The following is a 25,963-nucleotide window of genomic DNA, read 5'->3' on the forward strand; positions in this document are numbered from 1 at the left end:
CCTCCATCTGATGATGTGTACTCCTCCATCTGACGACATGCACTCCTCCATCTGACGATGTGCGTTGATGAAAACCCAGCATCCCCTGTCACAGTTAAGAGACTCCTGCCCGCTCTTAACACCGCAGGTCCATTTAGGTGTGGAGCAGCAAGAATAAGACACAAAAGGCATAAAGATCATAAGGGAAGAAGTGAAATGGAATTGATTTGCAGGTGATGTGACTTTGTCGAAAACCCAAAGGCATCTACAAGTTGCCAGAACCAAGAGGTGAATTTACCAACAAGTTGGGACACAGTGTCCATGTACAAAATCAGGGCATGTCCCACATTTTAGCAACAAACCAGAACCAAGAGGTGAATTTACCAACACGTCGGGACACAGTGTCCGTGTACAAAACCAGGGCATTTCCCACATTTTAGCAACAAACAATTGGAAAATAAAATTTCAAATACTATTGATAAAATTATCAAAATTTATTTGTAAAATATACTTATAAAAGTATCAAAAATCCATCAAATACCTAGGAATAAATGTAATGAAAACTATGCAATAATATTGCTTGGAGAAACTGAAAAATACCTAAATAAACATTGAGATACATCATGTGCAGGGATCAGAAGCCTCAATATTGTAGGATATCAATTCTCCCCAAAATTATCTATAGATTTGATGCAATCTCAATAAACATCCCAGCAGGTCTTTTTAAAACTTAACATGAGGCCGGGCACAGTGGCTGACGCCTGTAATCCCAGCACTTTGGGAGGCTGAGGCGGGTGGATCACAAGGTCAGGAGATGAGACCATCCTGGCCAACATGGTGAAACCCTGTTCCTACTAAAAATACAAAAAAATTAGCCGGGCGTGGTGGTGTGTGCCTGTCGTCCCAGCTACTCGGGAGGCTGAGGCAGGATAATTGCTTGAACCTGGGAGGCAGAGGTTGCAGTGAGCCAAGATCGCACTGCTGCACTCCAGCCTGGCGACAAAGCGAGACTCCGTCTCAAAATAAATAAATAAATAAATACTTAACATGAAAATTCGGCCAGGCACGGTGGCTCACGCCTGTAATCCCAGCACTTTGGGAGGCCGAGGTGGGCAGATCACAAGGTCAGGAGTTCGAGACCAGCCTGGCCAACACAGTGAAACCCCATCTCTACTAAAAATACAAAAAATTAGCCGGGCATGGTGGTGGGCACCTGTAATCCCAGCCACTTGGGAGGCTGGGGCAGGAAAATCACTTGAACTCAGGAGGCAGAGGTTGCAATGAGCTGAGATCACGTCACTGCACTCCAGCCTGGGCAACCGTGTGAGACTCCGTCTCAAAACAAACAGACAACAACAACAACAACAAAACCATTCAAATGACATAGAGTAGCCAACGCAATTTTGAAGAAGAAACAAAGTTGGAAAATGTATACTATCATATTTGGTTTTGTTTTGTGTTTTGTTTTTGAGGTGGAGTCTCTCTCTGTCACCCAGGCTGGAGTGCAATGGTGCGATCTTGGCTCACTGCAACCTCCGCCTCCTGGGTTCAAGCAACTCTCCTGCCTCAGCCTCCTCAGTAGCTGGGACTACCGGTGCCCGCCACCATGCCTGGCTACTTTTTTTTTTTTTTAGTAGTTTTGCCATGTTGGCCAGGCTAGTTTCCAACTTGTGACCTCAAATGATCCACCCGCCTTGGCCTCCCAGAGTGCTGGGGTTACAGGTGTGAGCCACCGCGCCCGGCCCACTGTCGTATTTGAAAACTTCAAAGACAGTATGGTATTGACATAAGGATAGGTAAATAGATTGTTGAAACAGCATAAATAATCCAGAATTCCTTCAAGAGAGTCTGTTTTTGACAAAGATGCCAACGTAATTCAGTGGGAGGAAGGATGGTCTTTTTGATGATGGTGCTGGAACGACTGGACAGCCACAGGAAAATCTAAATTTAACGTTTTATTTAGGAAGCAAGAATTGCAATTCAGGGCATATACACAGACGGGGTGATCTCACTATGTCCGAAGAACAAAGAGAAGGTTGGGAGTTTTCTTAGAAACATAAATGCTCTGTGTTGTTTCACAAGCAAGCTCACCAGCAAGACCAGTAAGCACAAGGAGACTTGTGGGGCTCTGACTGGCGAATGATGGTGTGGGTGAAAGCACGTTCAGAGTCCCAGCAGGTTGTTTCACCAGCTCGCAGATAAAACTGTCTTCGGATTACACAGGTTGTTTTAGGTGCTGGGCTCACAAAATGTTTAATTTTTGGAGCAGGTGCCGGGTTATGTTCTGAGTGTTTTTTCCCCTGGCCCCTTGATTCTGATTTAGTTGTGTAGGACAAGAATGAGCCCATTCGTATAATTGGCTTTTACAACACCATACACAAAAATTCACTCAAGATGCATCATTGACTAAAATGTGAAAGTCAAAACCATAACGTTTGTAGAAGGAATCACAGAAGAACATCTAAATGCCTGAGGGGATGGACACCCTGTTTACCCTGAGCGATTATTACATACCGCATGTCTGCATCATCATATCTCATGTAACCCACAAATATATACACCTACTGTGTACCCACAGAAATAAAAAAACAAAACAAATTAGCAAAAACTCCAAAAAAAAAAAAAAGCATCACTAAGAAAGCATAAAGGCAAAAACCACAGACTGGGAGGAAACAGACTCATTGTGCATATCTGACAAATAAATATACAGAAGAGGCCGGGCGCAGGGGCTCAGGCTTGTCATCCCAGCACCTGAGGTCGGGAGTTCGAGACCAGCCTGCCCAACATGGTGAAACCCCGTCTCTACTAAAAATACAAAATTAGCTGGGCGTGGTGGCGCGCGCCTGTAATCCCAGCTACTCGGGAGGCTGAGGCAGGAGAATCGCTTAGAACCCCAGAGGCGGAGGTTGCCGTGAGCCGAGATTGTGCGGTTGCACTCCAGCCTGGGCAACAGAGTGAGACCTTGTCTCAAAAATAAATAAATTAAATAAATATACAGAATCTGTAAAAACCACTGCAAGTAACTAACCAAAGACAAGCAACCTAATTTTACAATAGGGAAAAGACTTAGTAAGGCATTTTGCAAAGCAAAATATCTGAAAGGCTAATGAATAAAGGGCTCAGCATGGCTAGTCACCTGAGAAACATGAATTAAAACCATGATGAGATACCCGTACACCTACCAGACTGGCTAAAGACACAGCCTGACAATACCCAGTGTTGGCCAGGATGTGGGGCACCAGGACTCTCACGTGGCGGGTGGGAGTGCAAAACGCCACAACCACATTGGAAACGGGACGTTTCTTCTAAAAGCAAAACCCAAGCATCCTTCATGACGTAGTGGTGCCACTCTTGGACACATAGCCAAGAGAGACAAAGGCGCATGTCCCCGTAATGGCCGGAACAGGATGATCAGAGCAACTTAATTTATCACAGTCCTACACTGGAAGCAAGGCAGCTGTCCGTCAGCAGGGGACCAGGTGGGCTCTGGCACACGTGTGCGGTGCAGTACTGTTCATCACCAACAAAGGGTGCACACCTGTCACACTGTACAGCCGCTGCACCTCAGAGTGCAGGGTCAAACATGGAAATACACCTGCCACTCTGCACAGCCGCCACCTCAGAGCGGAGGGTCAGACACGGAAATAAACCCGCCACTCTGCACAGCCACCTGCCACTCTGCACAGCCACCACCTCAGAGCAGAGGGTCAGACATGGAAGCGTAGACCGTGCCACTCCACCTGTGAGACGTGCAGGGACCACCAAAGGTAGTCGATGGTGATTTAAGTCAAATAGTGATGATCACCACTTGGAGAAGAGACTAGAAAAAGGCAGGAGGAAACGCCTAGGCTGAGACTGTCACACGTCATGCTCCGTGTGGCTGTGTGGGTATCACACATGTGACAATCCGTCAAGCTGTGTCTACTTATGGTCTGTCCTCACTGTAGGTAAGTCATACCTTCACAAGACCGTATGGAAAGAGATACTATTTACTAGGCAAGAAAAACCACCAAATGGCTAGAAAGACATCTAATGAATGACATGCCAGACTTGCCAGACCTTCTATCCTGAAAACCACTGAGGAAAGTCAAAGAACCCAGTTAAATGAACCAGATCTGGATCATGGTTGGAAAAACTTTATTTAAAAAAAAGTCGGCTGGGTGCGGTGGCTCACGCCTGTAATCCCAGCACTTAGGGAGGCCAAGGTGGGTGGATCACCTGAGGTTAGGAGTTCGAGATTAGCCTGACCAATATGATGAAACCCCATCTCTACTAAAAATACAAAAAAATTAGCTGGGCATGGTGGTGCGCGCTTGTAGTCCCAGCTACTCAGGGGGCTGAGGCAGGAGAATCGCTTGAACCTAGGAGGTGGACGTTGCAGTGAGCTGAGATTGTGCCACTGCACTCCAGCCTGGGCAACAGAGCGGGACTCCGTCTAAAACAAAAAACAAAAAATCTGCTGGGCGCGGTGGCTCACGTCTGTAATCCCAGCATTTTGGGAGGCCAAGGTGGGTGGATCGCCTGAGCTCAGGAGTTTGCAACCAGCCTGGCCAACATGGTGAAACCTTGTCTCTACTAAAATACAAAATATTAACTGGGCATGGTGGTGTGAGCCTGTGGTCCCAGCTACTCAGGAGGCTGAGGCAGGAGAATTGCTTGAACCCGGGATATGGAGGTTGCAGTGAGCCAAGATCGAGCCACTGCACTCCAGCCTGGGCAACAGAATGAGACTCCGTCTCAAAAAAAAAAAAAAAAAAAAAAGATGTCCGTTCTCCCCAAGATCTGCAGATTCAAGGTGATCCCAGTCAAAGTCCCAGCAGTTTGCTGTTCTTAAGCCAACAAGCTCCAAAGGCCAGCACGCACTTCCTGTCCTGCTGGCCGGACTGGGCCAGGTGACCCTGTCGCCACAGGCATTTTGCAGCACAGGCTCTGAGTGCACCGGTGCGGTTGCCTGACTGTCACGGAACAAACACACACCAGGCAGCCACTAGCCTAAGGCCTAGGGGCACATAGAGCTGGCCTGAGCCCAGCCAGGAGTCTGGAAGCAAGCCCAGCTACTCCCGGCCATGCCCTCGAGGGCCTGACCACGAAACGCTCGTACGCACGGGTTGGAGTTGTTTGCCACGTGTGGCAACTGCAGCAGGAACCTGACTCACGCACGGACGCCAGCACTCACAAGTGAGAGGCGCCTCAGACACGTGGTGTCGGCTTTGGAAGCAGCTGGTGGGTGGTGAGGAAATGTCACAGCTCTGGAAAGAGAGAGGCCTCTGTAAGGTGGTGTCAAAATGCCAGGTTGAATCAACAGTCATCTGCGGGGACTCCGAAGGCAGGCAATCCGCCCAGTGAACTCGCAGCACCGGGCAGGAGGGTCTGGAGGGAGAACCCTGGTGGCATGGCTGGTATGTGAGGATCAAAGGCAGAGGAGATCTTTCCTCTTCAGCATGAGAATTTGGCACTGGGCTAAGCCTCCAGCTGCCTCCCGCTGGTGACCTGGTAAAGGGGAACATAAACTCCTTTGGTCGGCAACACTGCTTACGGCAAAACTGCCCTGTGGCAGGCAGACGACGTGGGGACTGGGGAGTCATTGGTGTCTGGGGGGGCCACGTCACTGGCCTTCCTGAGTGATCCCCACACCTGGGAATGTGCCCTGCGGGCCATAGCCATGGGATTGCTGCAGGAGGAACTTCGCCTCCCGTGGAGCAAGAGGCATCTCTGTGAGTGGGTCCCAGCCCCTGAATCGCAGTGGGAATCAGGGAGGCGGCAACACCTGCACGCCGTCATAAAGACCCCCACCATGCCCTAGTAAAGACCCCCACCATGCCCTAGTAAAGACCCCCATCACACTGTCCTGAAGACCCCCACACACGCTCATAAAGACCCCCATCACGCTGTCCTAAAGACCCCCCCATTGCTGGGCGCGGTGGCTCACGCCTGTAATCCCAGCACTTTGGGAGGCCGAGGTGGGCAGATCACGAGGTCAGGAGATTGAGACCATCCTGACTAACACGGTGAAACCCCGTTTCTACTAAAAATACAAAAAAATAGCCGGGCGTGGTGGCGGGCGCCTGTAGTCCCAGCTACTCAGGAGGCTGAGGCAGGAAAATGGTGCGAACCCGGGAGGCGGAGGTTGCAGTGAGCCGAGATCGCGCCACAGGACTCCAGCCTGGGCGACAGAGCGAGACTCCGTCTCAAAAAAAAAAAAAGACCCTTCGTCATGCTGCCTAAAGACCCCCATCACGCCCTCGTAAAGACCCCCCACCACGCCATTCTGAAGACCCCCCACCACGCTGTCCTGAAGACCCCCCATCAAGCCGTCCTGAAGACCCCCCCATCACGCTCTCGTAAAGACCCCCCCATCACGCCCTCGTAAAGAGCCCCCACCACTCCGTCCTGAAGACCCCCCCACCATGCCGTCCTGAAGACCCCCCACCACGCCGTCCTGAAGACCCCCCATCACGCCCTCGTAAAGACCCCCCACCACGCCGTCCTGAAGACCCCCCCACCATGCCGTCCTGAAGACCCCCCACCACGCCGTCCTGAAGACCCCCCATCACGCCGTCCTGAAGACCCCCCCACCACGCCGTCCTGAAGACCCCCCATCACGCCCTCGTAAAGACCCCCCATCACGCCCTCGTAAAGACCCCCCACCACGCCGTCCTGAAGACCCCCCACCACGCCGTCCTGAAGACCCCCCACCACGCCGTCCTGAAGACCCCCCCACCACGCCGTCCTGAAGACCCCCCCACCACGCCGTCCTGAAGACCCCCCACCACGCCATCCTGAAGACCCCCCACCACGCCCTCGTAAAGAGCCCCCACCACGCCATCCTGAAGACCCCCCATCACGCCCTCGTAAAGACCCCCCACCACGCCGTCCTGAAGACCCCCCACCACGCCGTCCTGAAGACCCCCCATCACGCCGTCCTGAAGACCCCCCACCACGCCCTCGTAAAGAGCCCCCACCACGCCATCCTGAAGACCCCCCATCACGCCCTCGTAAAGACCCCCCATCACGCCATCCTGAAGACCCCCCACCACGCCCTCATAAAGACCCCCCACCACGCCATCCTGAAGACCCCCCATCACGCCCTCGTAAAGACCCCCCCCACGCCATCCTGAAGACCCCCCACCACGCCGTCCTGAAGACCCCCCATCACGCCCTCGTAAAGACCCCCCACCACGCCGTCCTGAAGACCCCCCACCACGCCCTCGTAAAGACCCCCCACCACGCCGTCCTGAAGACCCCCCACCACGCCCTTGTAAAGACCCCCCACCACGCCGTCCTGAAGACCCCCCACCACGCCATCCTGAAGACCCCCCCACCACGCCATCCTGAAGACCCCCCACCACGCCATCCTGAAGACCCCCCATCACGCCCTCGTAAAGACCCCCCACCACGCCATCCTGAAGACCCCCCATCACGCCCTCGTAAAGAGCCCCCACCACGCCATCCTGAAGACCCCCCACCACGCCCTCGTAAAGACCCCCCACCACGCCATCCTGAAGACCCCCCACCACGCCCTCGTAAAGAGCCCCCACCACGCCATCCTGAAGACCCCCCATCACGCCCTCGTAAAGACCCCCCACCACGCCATCCTGAAGACCCCCCACCACGCCCTCGTAAAGAGCCCCCACCACGCCATCCTGAAGACCCCCCACCACGCCATCCTGAAGACCCCCCACCACGCCATCCTGAAGACCCCCCACCACGCCGTCCTGAAGACCCCCCACCACGCCGTCCTGAAGACCCCCCACCACGCCGTCCTGAAGACCCCCCACCACGCCCTCGTAAAGACCCCCCACCACGCCGTCCTGAAGACCCCCCATCACGCCGTCCTGAAGACCCCCCACCACGCCCTCGTAAAGACCCCCCACCACGCCATCCTGAAGACCCCCCACCACGCCCTCGTAAAGAGCCCCCACCACGCCATCCTGAAGACCCCCCACCACGCCGTCCTGAAGACCCCCCACCACGCCCTCGTAAAGACCCCCCACCACGCCGTCCTGAAGACCCCCCATCACGCCGTCCTGAAGACCCCCCACCACGCCCTCGTAAAGACCCCCCACCACGCCATCCTGAAGACCCCCCACCACGCCCTCGTAAAGAGCCCCCACCACGCCATCCTGAAGACCCCCCACCACGCCGTCCTGAAGACCCCCCACCACGCCATCCTGAAGACCCCCCACCACGCCGTCCTGAAGACCCCCCACCACGCCATCCTGAAGACCCCCCACCACGCCGTCCTGAAGACCCCCCACCACGCCCTCGTAAAGACCCCCCACCACGCCCTCGTAAAGACCCCCCACCACGCCGTCCTGAAGACCCCCCACCACGCCATCCTGAAGACCCCCCACCACGCCGTCCTGAAGACCCCCCACCACGCCGTCCTGAAGACCCCCCACCACGCCGTCCTGAAGACCCCCCACCACGCCGTCCTGAAGACCCCCCACCACGCCGTCCTGAAGACCCCCATGCGGGAGGAACGGCTGATGCTGCCCTGCTGGTCAGCCGCGTCCCTGCCCCACGTCCTCCTCCGCGACTCTGAGGCCAAGAGCAGCCTGTGGCAGCCCCTGAAGTCTGAACGTGCAGCCGAGGCTCGGAAGAGCGCGATGGGGACCGGGCGTGGTGGCTCAGGCCTGTCACCTCCGCCTTCAGAGCCTTCAGAAAACCACACAACCTAAAGTATAATAATGATGATAATAATAATAATAATACAAGAGAAAAAAAAAAAAAAGAAAACCACACGCAAAAGCCCAGTGGCCACTTTGGCCACCTCGCTCAGCCAGGGAGTTTGGTGCTGTTCATGGCGCCGTTCAAGGTCCTAACTCAAATCCTCCCGACCCGCACCACACCCCCAGAGGTATGGAGACAAAGGCATCACCCGCCAGGTTCTACAGAGGGGACCCCACTATCCCCCTGGCCGGCACTCCCACGCCCCCCACCCCGAGACCCCCGTGCCTGGCTGGGACAGGTGCCCCAACCCCGCTCCACGGCTCCCGCCGGCACCTCCGTCAGGGGACACCCCGGGCCCCAGCACCGAAGCCTGCCCTGTGCCCTGCTCTGGAGGATGCGGCGGCTGCTGGCGAGGGCTGGGGATGCAGCAGGCGGCCCCCAACCGCACAGCGCACCGCCAGCGGCGCCGTTACCTTTTCCCCCGCGCGGCGGACGCAGCGCGCCCTCTGCTGTCTTCGGGCTCTGCAGCACGGGCACCAGCGGGTGCGCATTTAGCTGGTTTGGATCCCAGCGTTTGGCGGGCTGGGCTACGGGGACACCGGTGTTTGGGGCCTGACTGTCCACGTGGCGACGGGGGCAGGCCGGGAGCTCCATCTTCCCAGCAGCTTTGGTGCGGGTGGGCTGCGCGGCTCCACCGCTCTCGGCCGGCCCCCTTAAGGGTGCCAGCAAGGCCAGGGGGAGCCCCTTCTCTTCCTTCAGTCCCAAGTCCCGCTGGAGAGCTGGTGGTGGGGGTGCCTGGGCAGGGTCTGGCATGGCCGAGGGGCCCCGTGCCTTCAGCGGCTGCGCGTCCAACAGCGAGGCCGAGGCCTTGAGGTTGCAGACGGGCAGCACCTGCCTCCTGGCTCTCCTCACACTGACGCCCGCCACGCAGAGGTCGGACCCGCTGAATGGGGGCAGCTCAACCACAGGCTGTGGGGAAGGAACACGTTGGGGTGCTGGGCTGTGGCCAGGATGGGGGGGGTCCCTGCAGGAGGGGTCTGTGCAGGAGGGGCTGGTCGGGGCACAGACCCCCACCTGACTCAGGAGTGAACACCTGGAGTCCCACGCAGACCCCCCCCCCCCCCAGGAGGCTCCCAGGCTCTGGAGAACCTGCGGGGAACCAAGGCCTCCTGAGGCTTGGGGGTCGGCCTGGGGGGCCCCACACCCAGGGACTCAGCTGCTCTTTTCCCGAGTTTACCCACAAAAAGGCCGCAAGAGAGAGGCATTGGCCACGCTTCCCTATGGCTCCAGCACATCCGCAGGCACAGGGAGGCCGGCGAAAGATCCTCAGAGTGGAGGAGGCACTGCAGGCCAAGGCAAAGGAGCAGCATAGGTAACCTGGAAGCTGCCGGCATGGAGCCCCCTCCTCTAACCACAGTCAGGACTGGGTGAGGCTGGGAACAAGAGGGAGGAAAGCTGGACAGAGGCACTGAGCCTGAGTGAGCGGGGCCGCCCGGCCCGCCCAGACGCCTGGAGTAGCCCCTTCCTCGGTGCCAACGAGGCACTGAGCCCCATGGGAGAGCAGGGCAGGCCTGGGCCCTCAGCGGGACTGAGCATGGTCGCAGAGCAGGATCGGGGTCCTCCATGGACCCCGTGGCACTGGCGGCCTGCAGCTCCACCCTCGCCCAGTGACCAGGTGGCAAAGCGTCCACATGGCAGGCGGCCCACCAAACCCCCCAGGGGTGGGCGTGGCTCACCTGCCTCCACAGAAGCTCAAAGTTGCCGATGTCACAGCTGCGGTCCACGGCCACCTTGATAGTGTCCTCCTGCACCTGTGCACACAGCTGGGCCGTGACCGGCGTGGACGGGTGCATGGTGGGGCTGGAATTGATCTCGATCAGCCAGGGCCTGAAGTCCCTCCCAAGGACGAAGTCAGCCCCATAGAGCTCAAAGCTGTTCTTTCGAGGCTCCACATGGTCCTGGGCCACTTTCATGGCATGGGCGATGGCCTTCTTCATGGACGGGTAGATGACGCTGCCCCACACGGCACCGCGGCCCTGGCGCTGCAGGTACTCCTGGAACCTGGCGCTGGTCCACATGTTGTATGTGGGCAGCAGGGGGCTGCGGCCCACATCGTTCTTCAGGTGCTTCTGGACGGCGTTGTTGCACAGGTGGATGGCGCTGTGGAGGGGACAAGGGGCAGGTGCTCAGCCTCCGTTGGCCCAGGAGGGCGCCCAAGGCCGGTCCTCCCAGCCGTGCTGAGCCCACCCAGCTGGCTCTAGAGAACTCTGCCCCTGAGGACTCCAACCCTCTGCTGGAGGGGCCCAGCTGGGATGAGTGTTACCGTCCCAGATGGAGAAACAGGGCTCAGAGAGGCCGTGGGATTGGCTAGGCACACAGCTCACAGCTGGAGGCCCAGAAATGGGAGCTGGAAGGGGGCCCTGGCTTCTCACTGCCCTGCCTGGGAGCTGCTTTTGCACAGGTGAGTTCCTGGACCCTCTCCAGGCCCACTTGACCAGAGGCAGTGAGCAGGTGAGGGTCATAGCCCCTGGCCGGCTCCTCCCAGGCCTCTTCTGGGTGTGACTTCAAGCATGACCCACCAGGCATGACCGCAGCCCCTCGCCTGGGCCAGAGTTCACTCCCCTGCAAGGTCTCTGTTACATGACTCTCAGGCCTCCCTGGATTCTCACTCTCTTGAAAAGCAGACCCCCTTCCTGCCCAGCTGTCAGGTCCCCTAGCGCCTCACACCAAGCAAGGGCCACACAATAGTCAGAGGAAGCCTTGGTGCAGACAGAGGGTGGCAGGTGTTGCCATGTGGACAGCACACTCCTGAGGACTCCGCAGGCTCTCGCCATCTTGCCCACGAGGGGACCCGGGTGAGGCGGGGGTCCATCCACCCCGGGCAGCACACTCACGGATATCTGAGCCTCCACCAGGCGCTCAACACGCCGCCTCCCCTGCACCAGGGCCAGGTGCTGCCCACACCATTCCAATCCCCCTGGGCACAGGCAAAATAGTGCCTTTTAAGATTTTCCAGAGGTGATATACAGAGCGTGGGGTGTAGGGCACTGGCTTTGAAGGCCGGTGGGCCTGGGCCTGTCCCTGGGGGAGGTCATCAGCCTCCCAAGCCTCAGTTTCCCCATCTGTGCCTCTCGTGGTGGCAGGTGGCAGTGAGAGGGCCCCACCCGTGCTGCTTCTCACTGCGGCTGCTCCAGGCATGCAGGCGGCAGCCCATTCCCTGGCCCGAGGTGTCCAGGTCGCCCACCGCACTGACCTGTCCAGCTTGTCCAGGGAGAATCGCTGTGTTGAAAACCGCAAGTAACTCTCCTTGTAGAACCAGATGGTCAGGGGGTTCCAGTCCGTGACGAGGAACCACTGTCTGATGTCGAACTTGGTGTCATAGATGAGCAGCGGCGTCTCGATGTACTTCTGGACCACCCACTTGTTGTCCCTGGAAAGAGGGTGGTCTGCAGCTGCCAGCTCCAGGATCTCCTCCACACGGTCCATGCACACTATGTCTGCAAGAGGCCACCGCTCAACCCAGCATGCACAGCCACTATGCAGCGGGACCCGAGCTCCTGAGCCCTGGGGCAGGGCCGCAGCTTGGCCCTGAGACCTGCACTGGCTTTGTCCAGGGCCAGCAGGCAGCACGGCTGGTGGGGGCGACGGGGGAGCAGGGAAGGCTTAGCGCTCATGGATGAGGCTAAAGCCAGTGCCTGAGTCCCCCAGGCTCTCCCCCAACAGAACCAGCCTCTGAGACTCCAGAGGGGACACAGAGATCAGTGAAGGGGCAGGGACAGAGACACTGTTAAAAGGGAGCCAGGAGGATGGACGTGGTGGCTCATGCCTGTAATCCCAGCACTTTGGGAGGCCGAGGCAGGTGAATCACTTGAGGTCGAGAGTTCAAGACCAGCCTGGCCAACATGGTGAAACTCCAGCTCTACTAAAAATACAAAAAATTAGCCGGGTGTGGTGGGCGCCTGTAGTCCCAGCTACTCGGGAGGCTGAGGCAGGAGAATCGCTTAAACCTGGAGGGTGGGAGGTTGCAGTGAGGCGAGATTGTGCCACCGCACTTCAGCCTGGGCAACAAGAGCGAAACTCCGTTTCAAAATAAATAAATAAACAAATAAAAATGATAAAAATAAAAAACTAAAAAGGAAAGCATAGATCAGTTTGTGAATACAAAGGAGGAAATCCTGATTAACCCATCAACCTGGATCCTGCCCTGTGATTGGAATACACGCTGTGAAGACGCCTCCAGGTGCCTTGTGATTGGACACTGTGAAGACGCTTCCAGGTCTGCTCCAGCGCCTGAGTCCTGACCCCCACGCCTGCCTCGGCGTTCTGCTCCCTCCCTTCCTTCCCTGTGGTGCTGTGGGCCTGAAACTGTCCCTCACTCATGGCCCCTGGCATCAAGTGCGGCCGTCGGTGGCTATGAACGCAGTGCAGGGAGCACCCGCACAAGGGGACTCACCTCGGCCCCGGGACTTGGCCGCGGGCTTTATAATCCAGATGTTCCGGAGCCCGTCAATGTCCGTCTGAGGGTTCACGGACGTGATTCTTTTCAGCAGAGCCTGGCACTGCGAAAAGTAATTTCTTGAATTGGAGATGAAAGCATCGCCACTACAAAGCAAGATCCAGAAAATGCATGAGACTTGGCGGCCTGGGCCCCGCCTCACCCACCAAGCAGGCGCTCGGCTCTAGGATGGTCTGGGGCTGACCTGGCGGGAAAGGGCTGCGGGTCGGCCCAGGAAGTTCTGCCAACAGTATGGACACCTGGAAAACACAGTCCCTGTGAGGCTGCTCCAGACAAGGGCTGTGTTAAGACAGCGGGGACCCCGGTGTGTGGGTTGGAGCTGGCTACAGGCCCCAAGCAGCACCCTGCCTAGGTGGAAATGGTGGGACGCACGGGTGGGGGTGGGGAGATGCAGGCATGTGGAAACGTGGGAGACACAGGCGAGGGGCAGACGCAGCCATGCCCAGCTCCACCTGTGGTTGGTGGTGCCTGGGACCAACCCCTGGTAGGAAAGCGGCCAGCCCGTGCAGGCCTCTGCGTCCCTGCCAGCTGCCAGTGCCACATCCTGCGAGCTCAACATCATTCTGACTCAAGACCCTTTGCAGTCACGGGCTAGACTCAAGAAGTCATCATAACCACAGGGAATAAGGAGAGGGTGGGGAGAGCTGTTTGAGGGGCTTTTAGAGCTCGGGGGTGCACTCCTGCTGCCCGGATGGATTGGGGAGAAGCCATGCCAGTACCAGCAGCTGCCCCAGGGCCCGTTGGAGCCATCCTGAGTGGGCAGACTCAGGGCTGTGAAGACCCAGTGTGGACCCCGCGACGTCCTGACAAGGTGGCTGCGGCACAGGAGTGAGAGCCAGCGGGGCTCCAAGGACGCCAGCCATGACTCTCGCAGCCGGCCTGGGCTGGGGTGGCCTGGGCTGGGGTGGGGAAGCCCCTGAAGACACAGGACATCGGGGTTCCATTCACACCTGCTGGGGGCAGCTTGAAGGGAGAAGTGAGGCTGGGGTGCCCTGACAACATGGGAGGGGCCCCACCACTGTGGAGCTGTGGCCGGGGGTGCCTGGGCGAGTGCCCCTGTGGGGACGAGCCCCCCCCAGGGAAGCACCGAAGGTGACCTCAGGCGGGGGCACCTCCTGGCCCTCACCGGCTGCCACCCCTCCTCCGCGGTGAGTGCCGAGCACTCCTGGCCCCAGGATGGCAACAGGACTGGTCAACTGTGATGAGGACTTGGAGCAAACTGGGCACAGCCAGCCCCCCGCACCCCTGAAGCAGCCTTGTCTGTGCAGCACAGGCCAGCCCCAAACTATTGTGGTCTAAATAGGGTGGGTCACCCATGACGTCCACCATGTTGGTCACTGCCAAGGCCGCCCAGGATACCAGCAAGCTCCCAGTGACATGGGGCTACAGCGACTCCCTCAGGAGGATGAGCCGTGGGAAGGAATCCCTCACAGCCTCCCAGGACAGCCCAGCCCCGAGCCTGCGACAGCCCTCACATTGGGAGGTGGTATTTGGGCAGGACCACTGTCCCCGCAAGTGTACGCGCCACTGTGTTGCCCCTGCTTTGGGGGGAGAAGGCTGTGAGCAGTGAGGGACACAGCTGCTCAGGAGCCCAGCGGAGCACTGCGCAGGAGCTGTCAAAGTCCAGGAACCATGAGATACACATCCCAAACTCATCAGAGAACAAGCACGGGCCTCCAGATGCTGACGGCGAGCAGGGGCCACAGCCAGGGCTCTCTGCGTCCTGACCCCGGGGCACACCTGCCAGGGGTCCCAGCTGAGCCCAGGAGGTGAGGACTGACGGGCCGAGGCATCGGGGACTCCAGAGAGACCCCCTCCGGCAGCAGCTGGGAAGCACCCCTGGACGTCCACCCTCCTGCTGTGGTTTGGGATGAGACGACCACAGGGACTTGCGGGGATCCGATGCTGCCACCTTGTACATCCTTGTGTGCTCGTGTACACACCACCCAGATCGACACAGGAACGCCTCAGCTCCTCAACAGGCAACGGAGACCAGTTACTGTGCTGACTATCACTGCAGACAGGGCTGGCCTGTTCCTGAACTTCTGTCAATGAAACTACACAATTTGTGCTCCTTTGTGTGTGGCCTTTCTTTTCTTTTCTTTCTTTTATTTTTTTAAGACAGAGTGTCACTCTGTCACCCAGGCTTGAGGGCAGTGGCATGATCTCGGCTCACTGCAACCTCCACCTCTGCCTCCCAATTCAAGCGATGCTCCTGCCTCAGCCTCCCAAGTAGCTGGGATTACAGGCATGAGCCACCATGCCCGGCTAACTTTTGTATTTTTAGTAGAGACAGATTTCACCATTTTGGCCAGGCTGGTCTCGAACTCCTGACCTCGGGTGATCCCCCTGCCTCGGCCTCCTTAAGTGCTGGGATTACAGGCGTGAGCCACCACAACCGGCCAGTGTCTGGCTTCCTTCGACATGACTGTGAGATTCATCCACGCTGCAGCATGGCTCAGCCCCTCCTTCTTGGACACAGTTTGGCAGTTTCCAGATTTGGGCCATCAAGAATGAAGTCTTTCTGAGGACACATGCTTCCATTTCTCTTGCATAAATACCTTGGAATGGATTATCTGGGCCATTGGGTATGTAGATGCCTAACTGTGTAAGAAACTGTCAAAGACTTTTCTAAATGCGTTGTGCCAATTTACACTCCCCTAGCTGTGTGCTAGCATTCCAGCTGCTCCACACACTGGCAAATACTTGGTGATGTCGTTTTTACTTTTTTTTTTTTTTTTTTTGGAGACAGAGTCTCACTCTGTTGCCCCAAGCTAGAGTGCAGTGGCACCATCTCAGCTCACTGCAACCTCTCTGCCTCCTGGGTTCAAAAGATTCTTCTGCCTCAAGCCTCCTGAGTAGCTGGGACTACAGGCGCGCACCACTGCGCCCAGCTAATTTTTGTATTTTTAGTAGAGACAGGGTTTCACCATATTGGCCAGGCTGGTCTCAAACTCCTGACCTCATGATCTGCCCGCCTCAGTCTAGTGCTGGGATTACAGGTGTGAGCCACCGCGCCTGGCCCAATGTTTTCCCATTCTTAGAAACCTTTCACATATCATATGATATATCAAACTAATTTTTGTGTATTTGTGAAGCAGAATTCAAGGTACATTTTTTTTTTTCGTATGGCTGACCACTGCTTAAGCACCATTTAGTGAAAAGACCAACCTTTCCCTAATGAATTGCAGCAGCAGCTTGGTCTCAAATGCAGTGAACACAGATAGGAGGATCTATCTTTAGACTCTATTCTGTTACACTGATCCTCTCCCAATATCACATCTTAACTATTGTAAACCTAGAGTAAGTCTTGAAATTTGGAGCACAAGTCTTTTAATTTTGTTTTTCTTTATCAAGTCTGTTTTGGCTTTTCTTAAATCATTCATATTTCTATATAAATCAGTTCATTAATTCCTCCTGCCCCCGCCACAAAAAAAAAACCTCTCAGGATTCTGGCTGGGATTACATTGACTCTATTGATTAGTCTGAGAAAAACAAACATCTCTACACTATTGAGTCTTCTAAGTCATTAACATGTTATACATACACATACACACACACACACACACACACACACACACACACGTTTATTAGGTATTTACTGTCTCTTACTTTAACTTTATAACTTTCAATTTAGGGTCTTGAATGTATGTTGTTAGATTTCCTTCTAGAGGTTTGTTGTTATTTGATGTTAGTGTATTGTATTTTTAGAATTTCATTTCAAAATTTGTTGCTAGAACACAGAAATATGATGGAGTCTTGTATATTAACTTTGTACCCAGTGACCTTGCTGATTTCACTTAATTTTAATACTTTATCATTTATTTAAAATATTTAAATATTAAAATTTTTATATGAATAATCATATCATCTACAAATAAGAACTTTATTTCTTCCTTTCTGATCTTTATGCCTTACTTTTTTTTTCCTGTACTATTAAACTAGTCGGACCATTCAGTCTATGCTGAACAGAAGTCTGATGATGAGCAACTTTGTCTCATTCTGATTTCAAGGAGGACACTCTCAATAATATTATAACCACTATGAAATATGTTAGCTGTTGGATTCTTAAACTTTCAAATGAAAAGATGTGGCTGTGTGTAGTCAGTCACACCTGTAACGCTAGCACTTTGGGAGGCCAAAGCAGGAGGATTGCTTGAGGCCAGGCATTCAAGACAAGCCTGGGCAACATAGCAAGACCCTGTCTCTACAAAAAAATTAAAAAATTAGCCAGTGTGGTGGCATGTGCCTGGAGTCCCAGCTACTTGAGAAGCTGAGGCAGAAAGACTGCTTGAGCCCAGGAGTTTGAGGATGCAGTGAGCTATGATTGTGCCACTGCACTCCAGCCTAGGTGGACAGAGTGAGACCCCATCTCAAAAAAAAAAAGAAGAGTTTTTTCATTTCCAAGTTGGCTAAACAAATTTAGAAGGACAGGTATTAAGTTTCATCAATTTTTGCATCTATTGAGATGATCTTATAGCTTTTCTTTACTATTCTGAAAATGTAATAAAATTCACTGACTAACTTTTCAATGTTAAACCAACCTTGCATTCTTGGAATAAAGCCCATTTGGTTCTGATGTATTATTTCATTCACATTTCACTGGTTTAATTAAATAATATTTTGGTTAAAGTTTTGTGTACATATATATTCATGAGAAATACTAGCCTATAATTTTTTGTTATTTTACTTTTTTCAAGTTTTGATATCAGGCTTTTCTGGCCTCATAAAATGATTAGAAAATATTCTCTCCTTCTCTGTTAGTTGAAAGCATTTGTGTGTTATTGGAATTAATTTTAATTAATGAATTAATTAAATTTAATTAACTAGTGAAATCATTATGGGCTTGGATCCTCCTTTGTAGGAAAGTTTTTAAATTACAGATTTAGGCCGGGTGCAGTGGCTCATGCCTGTAATCCCAGCACTAACACTTATGTAACTGGAGCCCCGGAAGGTGAGAAGAGAGAGAGAACAAGGAAGAAGGAACATCCAAGAAATAATGGCCTAGAGTATTCTAAATTTGAGGAAAAATTCCAACCCACAGATCAAAATGCCCCACGAACCTCCACCAGGAGAAATACAAAGAAACTACTTGTAGAAGCATTATAATCAAACTGCGGAAAACCAAAGACAGAGAATATCTTGAAGCATCCCGAGGAAAAGATATTACCTTCAAAAGGAACAAAACTCATAACTACAGATGTGCCAGCGTGGACGGACCTCACCGACCCCAGGTGTGCCAGCGTGGATGGACCTCACGGACCTCATGCATGTCAGTGTGGACAGACCTCACTGACCCCACGTGTATCAGCGTGGACGGACCTCATGGACCTCATGGACCTCACGTGTGCCAGTGTGGATGGATCTCACAGACCTCACATGTATCAGCGTGGACAGACCTCACAGACCCCACATGTGCCAGTATGGACAGACCTCACAGACCTCACGTGTGCCAGTGTGGACAGACCTCACAGACCTCATGTGTGCCAGCTTGGATGGACCTCACAGACCTCACATATGCCAACAGGGACAGACCTCACAGACCCCAGGTGTGCCAGCGTGGACGGACCTCACAGACCCCATGTGTGCCAGTGTGGACAGAGCTCACGGACCTCATGTGTGCCAGGATGGACGGACCTCACGTGTGCCAGTGTGGACGGACCTCACAGACCTCACTTGTGCCGGCATGGGCGGACCTCACAGACCTCACGTGTGCTGGCATGGACGGACCTCATGGACCCCACATGTGCCAGCATAGACGCACCTCACATGTATCAGCGTGGATGGACCTCAAGGATCTCACATGTATCAGCATAGATGGACCTCACGGACCCCACATGTGCCAGCATGGACAGACCTCACGGACCTCACTTGTATCAGTGTGGACGGACCTCAAGGGCCTCACATGTGCCAGCATGGACGGACCTCACAGATCTCACGTGTGCCAACGTGGACGGACCTCACAGATTTCATGTTGGGCAAAAGAAGTCATAAACGAGAGAGCACAGACTGTTCCCCAAATGTGAAATCTGAAAACAAAACTGGTTCATGGTTGCAGGAGCCAGAATGGGTGTGACCCCTGTGGGGGTTCTCCCGGGAAAGGTTAATAGGGGCTGACAGGGGACTGGAAACGTCTTCTGTCTCAAGTGGGCTGTGGCTATGCAGGTGGACACGTAAGCAAAATTTCATCCACCTGTACAAATACGATTATACACTGCATGCCCTTAACTGTATTTATGTAATCCCTCAATAAAAGGAAAAGAAAAATACTTGATTAATTCACAAGAAGAAGAAAGAAACAAAAGAATAAACACCACCCTGGGATAAAGCATGAAGCTGCCGCAGACCCTCTGAAACAAGTCACTTTCCTGACTTGCCCACCAGCTGGCACCTGCTCATGCTCCAGGGGTGCCAGGCCCACCTCTGCCCAGCTCCTCTCTCTGGTGGCCGCTGTCAAGGGAGTGCTGAATCCCTGGCCCCGGGAAGAACTGGGCCCTCAGCGGGGGCAAGAAGGCCAGGGTCAGCCTCTGGACCCCTGGAGCGGCAAATGGTGATGATGAGAGTCAGTGAGCCAGGAGCTCCGGGCCCAGGCACACCTCTGCCAGTCACTCGCCAGCTGCCAGGAGCTCTGGGCCCAGGCACACCTCTACCAGTCACTCACCAGCTGCCAGGAGCTCTGGGCCCAGGCACACCTCTGCCAGTCACTCACCAGCTGCCAGGAGCTCTGGGCCCAGGCACACCTCTGCCAGTCATTCACCAGCTGCCAAACTCTGGGCCCAGGCACACCTCTGCCAGTCACTCACCAACGCCAAGAGTGAGGCAGGTGCCCCAGCGGCAAGACAGACAAACCCCACCTGCCTGTCTTGGGCTGTGGGGGGCTCAAATGACATCATACCCTTCTGGATTTTGAAGATGCACAAGACAGTGCTACTCCCCAAAGGCACCCTGAGGGGGTATCATCCTCTCAACAGTCATCAGGGGCCTGGTGGGACAGGCAACAGAGGGCCTGGGCACCCCGACACCCATAAGGCACCCCAAGATCCAGACAGACACCCCAATACCCAACAAGTATCCCAGACATCCAGACAGAACCCCCAAGATCCAGACAGATACCCCAATACCCAACAAGTATCCCAGACATCCAGACAGAAGCCCCAAGATCCAGAAAGATACCCCAATACTCAACAAGCATCCCAGACATCCAGACAAGTGTCCCAAAATCCAGACAGACACCCCAATAGCAACAAGTATCCCAGACACCCAGACAGAAGCTCCAAGATCCAGACAGACACCCCAATACCAACAAGCATCCCAGACATCCAGATAGGAGCCCCAACACCAGGACAGGTATCTCAACACTCAATACCCCACAGGTAGCCTAATGCCCAGGCAGGTGACCCAGTTCCCAGAGGCTGCACTGCCCCGACAGCTCCTGCTATCCGCACGCGTGGCTCCGACACGTGCCCACTGCCCCGGCAGCTCCTGCGATCCACACTCACGGCTCCGACATGTGCCAGGGGCCTGCGCAAGTCTTACTGAACGAGGGAGTAGTACTGCTGTGTCAGGTCCTCCCACTCGGCCTCGGTGAGGTCCTCCGTGGCGTCTGCTGACGTGTCGATGTCCTCATGCTCCAGCTGCCCCAGGTAGGCCTGGCACACCTTGTACGCGATGTCCACAAGCTGCCCCGGGAGGCCCCTGAGCTTTGCCTCAGCATTTTCGGCATCTGAAACCCAGACACAAGCACATGAAGTGGGAACCCCACCCAGGGGCAGCCCTGCCCGCCTCAAGGGGTGATGTCTAAAGTCACGGACAAAGGCCACTCCACTCCCTCTGTGCCCCAATACCCAACAAGTATCCCAGACCCCCAGACAGGCACCCCAATACCCAACCAAGCTTCTCTGGGCAGCCGCCCTGGATGTCATGCCTGTGTCTGGGCAGGTGACTTCCTCCCTCCTGAACGGTCCCAACCTCCAATGGCTCTGTGAGTGCCATCTCCCCACAAGAAACATATGGACCCTGCTGCTGGACCCTCAGCTCCTCAGTGGACCCTGCCGCTAGACCCTCAGCTCCTCACAGTAGCAATTACTGATAAGTTCGACTTCATTAAAATGAAAAACTTCTGCTCTGTAAAGAACAATTTTAAGACAATGAGAAGACAAGCCATAGATCGGGAGGAAATATTTGCACACATCTAATAAAGGAATGTTACCTAGAGTATACAGAGAACTCTTGAAACTCAACAATAAGAAAACATAATTTTATTTTTTATTTTTATTTTTTTAAGACAGAGTTTTGCTCTTGTCGCCCAGGCTGGATGGCAAGATCTTGGCTCACTGCAACCTCTGCCTCCTGGGTTCAAGTGATTCTCCTGCCTCAGCCTCCCAAGTAGCTGGGATTACAGGTGTGTGCCACCATGCCTGGATAATCTTGTATTTTTAGTAGAGATGGGGTTTCACCACGTTGGCCAGGCTGGTCTCAAACTCCTGACCTCAAGTGATCCACCCACTTCGGCCTCCCAAAGTGCTGGGATTACAGGTGTGAGCCACCGCACCCAGCCAGAAAACAATTTAAAAATGAACAATCTCAACAGTCACCTCACCAAAAAATATATACAGATGGAAAACAAGCATATGAACACATGCTCAACATCATACACCGCTATGGACTAGCAATTCCATATCTACAAGTTTTTTCTATAAAATACCCTCGGAAATTCACAAGGAAATGGAGGCTAGGCACAGTGGCTCACACCTGTAATCCCAGCACTTTGAGAGGCTGACACAGGAGGATTGCTTGAGCCTGAAAGTCTGAGACTAGCCTGGGCAACATAGTGAGACCCTGTCTCACAACACAATCACAACAATCATGAGACACTAATACAGACCCAGGAGAATGCTACAAACAGAACACTAACCACATCAAATGCTGGCGAGGATGTGGAGAACAGGAACTCTCCCTCATTGCTGGTGGAAATGCAAAATGGTACAGCTACTTTGGAAGACAGTCTGGCAGTTTCTTACAAAATGAAACATACTCTTGCCATACCACATAGTAAGTGCGTTCCTTGGTATTTACCCAAATGAATTCAAAACTTATGGCCACACAAAGACCTGCACACAGATGTCGACGGAAACGTTATTCATGATTGTCAAAACCTGGAAGTGACAGAGATGTCCTTCGGTAGATGGATAGATAAATAAACAGTGGTGCCAAGATGCCCTTTGGTAGATGGATAGATAAATAAACAGTGGTGCCGAGATGTCCTTCAGTAGATGAATAGATAAATAAACAGTGGTGCCAAGATGCCCTTCGGTAGATGGATAGATAAATAAACAGTGGTGGATCCAGACAGTGGAATATCACTCAGCCCTAAAAAGAAATGAGCTCTCAAGACGTGAAAAGACCTGGAGGGATCTTAAATGCATATTACTAAGTCAAAGAAGCCCATCTGAAAACGCTCCATGCTATGTGGTTCTAATCGAATGGCATTCTAGAAAAGGCAAAACTGTGGAGACAGGAAAAAGATAAGTGGTAGCCAGGAGCTTGGGGGCGGGGGGATGAAGAGACAGAGCACAGGGAGTTTTAGGGCCGGGGACAGTCTCTGTCTGATACTGGAATGATGGATACACGGCATCACACATTGTCCACACCTGTAGAATGTGTAACACCATTTGGGTTACCATGATGTGTCATTGTAGGTTCATCAATTGTGTTAAAATCATTAATTAGGCCGGGTACGGTGGCTCAAGCCTGTAATCCCAGCACTGTGGGAGGCCGAGGTGGGCGGATCACCTGAAGTCAGGAGTTCGAGACCAGCCTGGCCAACATGGCAAAACCCCATCTCTACTAAAAACACAAAACATTATCCGGGCGTGGTGGCGGGCACCCAACTACTCGGGAGACTAAGACAGGAGAATCGCTTGAACCCAGGAGGCGGAGGTTGCAGTGAGCCAAGATCACGCCATTGTAGTTCAACCTGGGTGACAGAGCAAGACTCTGTCTCAAAAAAAAAAAAAAAAAAAAAATTAATTAGGAGGCCATCAGATGAGGTGGCCCAAGTGACCTGGTCTCCGACAAATGCAAACTACAACCTAACTCAGAATTGAAAACGAAATTTAAGCACAGCCAATCACAGGCAGCCAGCTGGGAACAAGTTCTCACTCAGCACAAATGAAGCCACTGCTCCAGCATTCACCAATCAGGATTTATTTCCTCCGTTTCCACATTTACCTAGAAGGGCTTTCCCCTCGGTGGAGCCCTGCAGCCGCCTGATTGGCACAAATCACTGTTTGCTCAAATACACTCTAAAAGTTTAATGCACCAGTGTTCATCTGTCAACAGTTGAAACGCACTGCTCTGGTGGGGGATGTTGGCGGTGGGGGAGGCGCGGGGGCAGGAGAGTGTGGTAAATCTTGTACTCTCTGCTCAGCTGTGCTGTGAACCTAAAACTGCTCTAGAAATTACATTTTATTAAAACCAACAACCACAAAAAAGATTTGGGTTTTTTCCAAAAACACGATGGCTGGTTCACATCCCTGTACCACCCAGGGGCGCCTCTCTCCGGGGCTTCCTGTGCCCTATCCCACGGGGCCCCTTTGGGGAGACTCAGGCTTCGGCATCGTGGTGGCCGTGGGGCGGGGCAAGCTTCTGACACAGGCTGGAACCACGTCCGCGGCACGGGACTGTAGGGGTGAGTGTGGGACTCGGACGTCCCAGGGCTGCGTTAACTGCCAGGTGCTTTACAAACGGGGTGACTGCGACGTTTAGCCCCACGGTTAGAACAGAAAACCCGTTTGCCATGAGAATCGAGAGAGTCTGAGGCATCGCTGTATCCAGCCCCGGCAGCTGCGACCCTCAGGACTGACCACACCCAGGAGACGGGAGGGCCCCTATGGAGGCCCGGAGCTCTGGTGGCCTGGCACTGCCCTGCCCCAGCCCAACGCACCTTGCCTACTGCTCAGGTCGCTGCTCCCGGCCTCCTCCCTCCGGCCCCTGGGCTTGCTCCTGCTGCTCCCGCTGCAGCTCTGGTGGCTGACCACCCACTTGAGGATGCTGGATGCCATGGTGCGCCGAAAGTCTTCTGAAAGGACAGCACGGCCTCGCCCCATCGGTCCGAGCAGGGACTGGGGACTGGAGATGGGGCCAGGGCCGCGGAGGCTCCCCAACCTGCCCCACTGCCCGCCCTCACAGACGGCGGGGCCCAGGCCTGCTCCCACACCCCCAGTCTGCCTGCCCTTCTCCCTGCAGCATCTCTGTGACTGCAGCCATCCAGCTGCACCCCTTGGCCTCCAACCACGGAGCCGGCCTTGCCCCAGCTGCTCGCCGCGCTGTCCACAAGCCTAGCGCAGAACCACACGCTCCTGGTCTGCCCGCCCTCCCTCCCCGGGGCCCCTGGCCCCTGTACTGCCATGACCATGGCCATGGGAGGCCTCTCCCCGGTCCTCTGTCCTCAGACCCTGCCCCATCAATCTGTCTCAGCGCCAGGGGGATCTTTCCAGAAGCCTCTCTGCTGACAGCACTGGGGCCCTCTGCCGTCTCCTCACTTACCCAGGAACTCCTGCTGCTCGCTCTCGGTGCAGAGGCTGTAGCAGCGTGGGAAGAAGGAGTCGGGGTTGGCCGGGACGTACCAGGGCAGGCTCCGCATGTTCACGCACAGCCCGATCTCCAGAGACAGCGGCGTGTTAGGCACGAGGGGCAGCTCAGCTCAGCTCCGCCTCGCTCCCAAGGCGAGGACGGGCTGTCCACCTCGGACTTGCCTGGCTATGGGGCACCACACAGCACCCCTAGGGTGGATCCCTCCCCCTCCCCAGACATACGGTCCCCCAGGGCCCCAGGCCACACCCTCCAGCCGGTGGGAGCATGGATGTGCAGGCCAGGCTCAGACGCATCCTTGAGGCAGTGGAGGGCGTGGCAGGCTCCAGGGAATGGGGAGGCTGCAGCTGAGAGCACCGAGGGTGGTGGGCACTGGGGCTCCCTCCAGGCCCCCAAACGGGCCACAGGGTGTCCCACACCTCAGATCCCAGGAGAGGGAGGACCGGCTGCAGGGCCCGGAACGCGGCCACACGCCCAGCACTGCCGACCACACGCAATGCAGCACTCGCCATTAGAGAGGCATATCGTGAAGTCCCCGCACCCCAATGTCTGGTTTGTCACCCCGTTAAGGAAAAAAGTGGCTGGCCCCTAGAAAACACAGCGCACGCTGACTGGCTCTGCACACAGGGTCTTTGAAGGGGCCATGTTTCCACCAGCAGCGCTGGCGCTGGCCTGACCCTGGGGTATTAGGTGCGGCAGGGAGCCTTGTACTGCACCTCCGCCCCACACTGTGCTGAGGCAGCTGCACCTGGCCTGCTGAGAGGGACCTCTGTGCAAGGCAAGCCCCTCTTCCCGGACCCCTCCCTCAGCAGGGTCCCCACACCCTGCGTCCTGGGCAGGCCCCAGCCCTGGGCCTTGGTGGGAAGGGTGTGGCAGCTGCCTTGTGCAGGGCTGCAGGCCGGAGGAGGTGGGGGAGTGCCGGGTGCCGGGGGGAGCGGCACCTCTTCCCTTGGGGACCCACAGCCCCCTCAGCACCCAAAGCCCGGTGGCAGCCCCCACTCAGCCCCATCTTTGGCCTCTGTGCTCTGAGGAGGGAGCTTCTGTGGCCCCGGATTCACCCAGAGACACAGAGCAAAGGGCACATGGGTGCTGTGGGGTGGGCACCGAGTGATTCTGGCCACGGCCTTAGACCAGGAGTCCTGGGAGGCGCCCAGGAGGTGACTGGTGGCCACCGATGGCCACCCATGGCCACTGACCAGCCAC

General features: G+C 55.1%; 1 protein-coding gene across 1 annotated transcript in view; it reads right to left on the reverse strand.

Annotated features, from left to right (window-relative positions):
- Nucleotides 1-25,963, reverse strand: part of TTLL8 (tubulin tyrosine ligase like 8) — a 41,529-nt gene that overhangs the window by 3,002 nt on the left and 12,564 nt on the right. Inside the window, exons 7-13 of the mRNA XM_054469725.2 lie at nt 24,716-24,830; nt 24,114-24,248; nt 20,705-20,891; nt 13,106-13,254; nt 11,906-12,149; nt 10,389-10,812; nt 9,126-9,621 (exon numbers count right to left, since the gene is read on the reverse strand). Of these exons, the coding sequence (XP_054325700.2) occupies nt 9,126-9,621; nt 10,389-10,812; nt 11,906-12,149; nt 13,106-13,254; nt 20,705-20,891; nt 24,114-24,248; nt 24,716-24,830 (1,750 nt within the window). The remainder of the gene's footprint in view (nt 1-9,125; nt 9,622-10,388; nt 10,813-11,905; nt 12,150-13,105; nt 13,255-20,704; nt 20,892-24,113; nt 24,249-24,715; nt 24,831-25,963) is intronic.

The sequence above is a fragment of the Pongo pygmaeus genome, chromosome 23 (assembly GCF_028885625.2).
Source record: "Pongo pygmaeus isolate AG05252 chromosome 23, NHGRI_mPonPyg2-v2.0_pri, whole genome shotgun sequence".
NCBI classification, from domain to species: domain Eukaryota; kingdom Metazoa; phylum Chordata; class Mammalia; order Primates; family Hominidae; genus Pongo; species Pongo pygmaeus.